At 35.7% G+C, this 2,160-nt stretch overlaps 1 protein-coding gene across 1 annotated transcript; it reads left to right on the top strand.

The window, feature by feature from the left end:
* Positions 1 to 1,423: 1,423 nt before the first annotated feature.
* LOC148173427 (ADP-ribose glycohydrolase OARD1-like) lies at positions 1,424 to 2,160 on the top strand. The gene is made up of 5 exons (XM_088039880.1): positions 1,424 to 1,456; positions 1,536 to 1,550; positions 1,607 to 1,785; positions 1,840 to 2,086; positions 2,146 to 2,160. Exons 1-5 carry the CDS (start codon positions 1,424 to 1,426, stop codon positions 2,158 to 2,160), a joined length of 489 nt encoding a protein of 162 aa, XP_087896006.1.

Below are 2,160 nucleotides of genomic sequence, written 5' to 3' on the forward strand. Positions count from 1 at the left end.
CTAAATATCATAGACTAATGTATTGCGGATGATTTTTGTTGAACTTTTTTTGTTTACCATAAAAAACTTACGACTTGTGAGCATTATTTTAAATAATGGGATTTGCCCCGCTTTGCCCCGCACATAGGGGTAAAGTGGGGTACCCTATGGGGAAATCAAATTTTTGAATTACTGTGTACCTACTTAGAAAAAGTAACATTTTAAAATTACTTAGGCATCAATGCCAAATGCACATAAATGAGCAGGTTCATAATAATTAGCCACAACATTTGTATGACTAAATTTGAAAAAAACTTGCTCCCTAACTTCGCGAATTTTTTAACGAAAACACTGAATTTCACATTTTGTTTTATAAAACATATAGGTTTTCACATTTTGATTTATAAAACACACGTGGTTAACTGTCAACTAACAACCAATCAAAACACGCTATTCGACTTTTTTCACAGCGTTTAATTTGAGCAGCAGGAGTGTTACCCCGCTATGCCCCGGTACCCCACTATGCCCCCCTCTCCCCTACCTACGTTAGATAAGCCAGTAATCGTATAACGGTCAGAATAATAAAAGATAATCGAAAAAAAGCACAAACTATGCGAATATTTTATAATTTATGTTACAAGAGCGTCAGTCATTATGCTAATCAAGCGATAATTTTAAAATGATTTCAAAATAGAATTAAATGCAATTGTTTTCACAACCTGTAGTAGGTATGTGGCTGCTGAGGCTTATTCCAGCTCTATTTTGGTTTGTTCTAAGTTGGCAAAAAATAGGGTTAGCAGGGATACCTATAAAAAATGTAAATTGGTTATTTGCAAAGTCATTTACAAACGCGCAATGCAAATTTTAATATTTGCAATTCGCACTGACAAGAAAACCATTTGGTGGACCACCCACTGATGAAGTTTAAGTATACATATCTATATGTATTTAAATTTTGCAGCTTAAAACTAAAATTTAGAGCAATTCTGGGGATGAGGATAAGAATAGTTATCGCATACATTATGTATAAGCCCGTCTCATTACAGTATATTATGTACAGACAAAAATTTCAACTTTCAAGTTTGTAAGTTTGCATTAAATTTATTGCTCGAAAATACGTTTCTTTTCATTGTCGGAGAAAACCAAAGCTAACCTAAAGAAACCGTTATATTATAAAGATTGTAGCTCTTCTGGGAATTTCAACTTTGCAACCGTTTTCTACTTTTTTAGATATATTAAGCGTATTTCGCCGAATGTTTTCAATGATTTTCGCAACGTTCTTTTTCGTTCTTGGGTCCCTTGTCAGGTCACCCGCTATTTCCCCCACTAAAACAAAATTTGCTTTTTATTCCCACCAAGTTCAACCCCCACTTGAAATAGTACCAAAGTTGTAAGCTGGATATTCATTTGTGTTGTGAACTTTGGCAGTGACAACAGTGCAATCATGACTTGTAATTTTTACGATTACCAAAGCAAGGTACGTATAATTACTTAAATTATTTTGAACTATTGTAGTTATTAATCTTAACTGATTGCCTTTTATTTTGTTTTCTTAGTTTACTTGTCTCATGGTATTTAAATATTATTTAAATTATTTTTATTATTACACAATTGTTTCGAATTTTAGAATGTTTGGGCTAACTTCCAAGAGTTAGAGGCCGAATTTTTCCACTTTGGAGTGCAGCACCTCTATCCTAACATCGAAGAAGTCCGCCAAGATATATTCCAGATGCCTGAGTACTTCTCCCTGGCGCATTGCGTTGCGGAGGACCTCAGGATGGGGCGCGGTATAGCTGTAGACTTCCGGTAAAACGATAATTATAATTCTTTATCTTCATCATTATAACATCAACGTTTTAGGCTAAAATTCGGCAGAGTTGAAACTCTCAAAGGGCAACGGCAACGAACGGGAGGTGTTGCTGTGTTGCGGTTTTCTATGCGCAATATTTTTTACCTCATCACTAAAAAATATTCGCATGGTAAACCTACATACTACACACTTTTCTGTTCGTTGCTCCGATTGAGAGATATGGTCATATCCGAGCGCATCTCCCACTTGGCCATCCCGCTTATCGGATGCGGCCTAGACGGCCTTGAGTGGCCGAAAGTAAAGTTTATGATAAACTTTATATTTCGTTCTACCAATCTACACATTGTGGTGTGCAGCCTGTAACACCGTAA

The sequence above is a fragment of the Gnatocerus cornutus genome, chromosome 6 (assembly GCF_029298725.1).
Source record: "Gnatocerus cornutus isolate USDA-ARS CGAHR chromosome 6, icGnaCorn1.1, whole genome shotgun sequence".
Taxonomy (NCBI): Eukaryota; Metazoa; Arthropoda; class Insecta; order Coleoptera; family Tenebrionidae; genus Gnatocerus; species Gnatocerus cornutus.